Here is a 2401-nt window from a genome sequence, read left to right as displayed (position 1 = left end):
GCTTTGCGTGAGAACTGTTGGGGGAAAAGGGGGAAGGACTCTGATATTAATTTTCCTGTATATTTGTATATATATATATATATATATAGCATTTTTCTTTTTTTTTCCTATTTACCATTATTGTTTCATTAAAGTTGATTGGTTTAGCCTCCAACCCATAAGTCTCTCTCCCTTATTCTCTCTCCTTTCTTATCAAGGAGGAGAGAGAGATTAATAGAGAGCATCTGTCACCTGGTTTAATCGCCGGGCCAGTGTCAAACCGTGACAGATTTATTGGCGCCCAACGTGGGGCTCAAGAGGGAAATTGATAAGGACATGCATGCTGAACTGGTGGACTGGCTGGTGCAAATACAGATAAAATTCAAACTCCAGCTGGAGACCTTGTACATGGCAGTTGGCATCCTCGATCGCTACCTTCAGGACAATAATGTTTCCAGTAAGATGTTTCAGCTGGTTGGTGTTACAGCATTGTTTATTGCCAGCAAGTATGAAGAGGTACATCCCCCATATATTGGAAAATTTGTGTGTGTTGCTGATAGAACTTGTGCAAAGTGGAAACTCCGCCAGATGGAGGGGAAGATCCTGCAAGCCCTGGACTTCAGTCTGGGCCGCCCTCTTCCAGTGCACTTCCTGAGGAGGGTTTCAAAGATTGCACAGATGAACTTGAAGCAGAATCTTCTGTCCCAGTACCTGATGGAGCTGTCCATTGTAGACTATGATATGGTTCACTTCCTTCCATCCAAGATTGCAGCAGCTGCTTCCTGTTTGGCTCTGAAACTCCTTGGTGAAATCAAGTGGACACCAGCTCTGCAAAACTGTACATCCTACACTGAGAATGACCTTTTCCCTGTTATGCAGCACATGGCAAAGAACGTAATTCTTGTGAATGAGGGGAAAATAAAGGAGATGGCTGTCAAGATCAAATATTCGAACAACAAAAACATGAAGATAAGCACCAGTGTCCTGGTTTGGGCCAGGATAAAGGTGATTTTTCTATTACCCCTCACCAATATATGGGTAAAATTAACAATACCCACGAGAAGATTGAGAAATGAAATGCTATTGTTACTGAAATCTGGGGGAGTCAGCCCAAAATACGATGAGATGGTATAATTTCCCAAATTAAAACTGGGAGTGTAATTACCAATCAAATTTTGTATCTCTGTATGAAATACTACTATACAATGCACCATTATATATAACAGTATTGAGGACCATATCGCAACAATGGTTCTCAAGCAGCTCTTACGAAAAATAAACCACAAAGTAGCAGCAATTCCAGCGGCAAAGAGGCAGATCGCGTACCCTAAATACCAAAGGTACGGAATGATTGGCTTAATCTCCAACCCTGTGAAGTTTCCAAGGAATGAGATCTGATTCCAGCTCAGCAATGCCATTTTTTCTGCTGGAGTTGGAACTCAAACTATTCAGGCAAATTAGTAGAAATTTAAATTGGACTCGAGCCAATTAGCTCGGGCCCCACGTTGGGCGCCAATAAATCTGTCACGGTTTGACACTGGCCCGGCGATTAAACCAGGTGACAGATGCTCTCTATTAATCTCTCTCTCCTCCTTGATAAGAAAGGAGAGAGAATAAGGGAGAGAGACTTATGGGTTGGAGGCTAAACCAATCAACTTTAATGAAACAATAATGGTAAATAGGAAAAAAAAAGAAAAATGCTATATATATATATATATATATACAAATATACAGGAAAATTAATATCAGAGTCCTTCCCCCTTTTCCCCCAACAGTTCTCACGCAAAGCCGGGTGAAGGCAGGCAGGCAAGCAACTGGGCAGCAGGCAGGGCAGCAGGCGGGCAAACGGACTGGGTGGGATCCTTCCAAGATGCCGGGTGAAGGCAGGCAGGCAGGCAACCGGGCAGCAGGCAGGGCAGCAAGGAGGCAACCAGGCAGGGCAGCAAGCAGGGCCACAAGCAGCCAGCCAGGGAGGCAGCCAGGAGCTTCTGCTGGTCTTTTATAGTGCCACAGGTGAGACCAATTGGCTGTTAAGGGGGGTGGTACCCAGCACTTCTGCTGATGATCTCAGGTGAGGCCGATCAGCTGGTAAGGGTGTGGCTCAGTCCTCGAGATCCCCCAACTCCATACCGAGGATGACGCACATGGGATGGAATACTCCATTTGAGAAACTTGCTGTCAACCCCAGCAAGTTCAACCATCGACAAGAAACTCAGAAAAATCACCTTTATCCTGGCCCAAACCAGGACACTATCTTCATTTAGTATTCTTCTTTCTTTTTCTTTAATGTCATTAGAAGTTTAATTTTCTGTGTTCTTGCTCTTGCTGCTTTCTTTTTCAAGTTCACACACACTCACAAATGCACACAAAAAATCTTGCATTCTGCCATGTATTTTAGGTGTATTAGTAATCTTCCATTGCA

General features: G+C 43.8%; 1 protein-coding gene across 1 annotated transcript; it reads left to right on the top strand.

Annotated features, from left to right (window-relative positions):
* Positions 1-299: 299 nt before the first annotated feature.
* LOC139795455 (G2/mitotic-specific cyclin-B1-like) lies at positions 300-1377 on the top strand. The gene is made up of 2 exons (XM_071742450.1): positions 300-984; positions 1243-1377. The coding sequence occupies exons 1-2, from the start codon at positions 316-318 to the stop codon at positions 1375-1377; spliced, it is 804 nt and encodes a 267-aa protein (XP_071598551.1). The 5' UTR covers positions 300-315.
* Positions 1378-2401: the final 1024 nt, after the last annotated feature.

Source organism: Heliangelus exortis, chromosome 3 (assembly GCF_036169615.1).
Source record: "Heliangelus exortis chromosome 3, bHelExo1.hap1, whole genome shotgun sequence".
NCBI lineage: Eukaryota > Metazoa > Chordata > Aves > Apodiformes > Trochilidae > Heliangelus > Heliangelus exortis.
Note: the sequence above shows the minus strand (reverse complement) of the source record. Positions and strands in the feature narration are given on the sequence as shown.

Excerpts from the sequence above, each read along its gene's own strand:
- LOC139795455 (XM_071742450.1), top strand. The coding sequence starts at position 316 with ATGCATGCTGAACTGGTGGACTGGCTGGTGCAAATACAGATAAAATTC. Across the intron at positions 985-1,242 it reads TGGTTTGGGCCAGGATAAAG|CTCTTACGAAAAATAAACCA; the intron begins GTGATTTTTCTA and ends GTTCTCAAGCAG.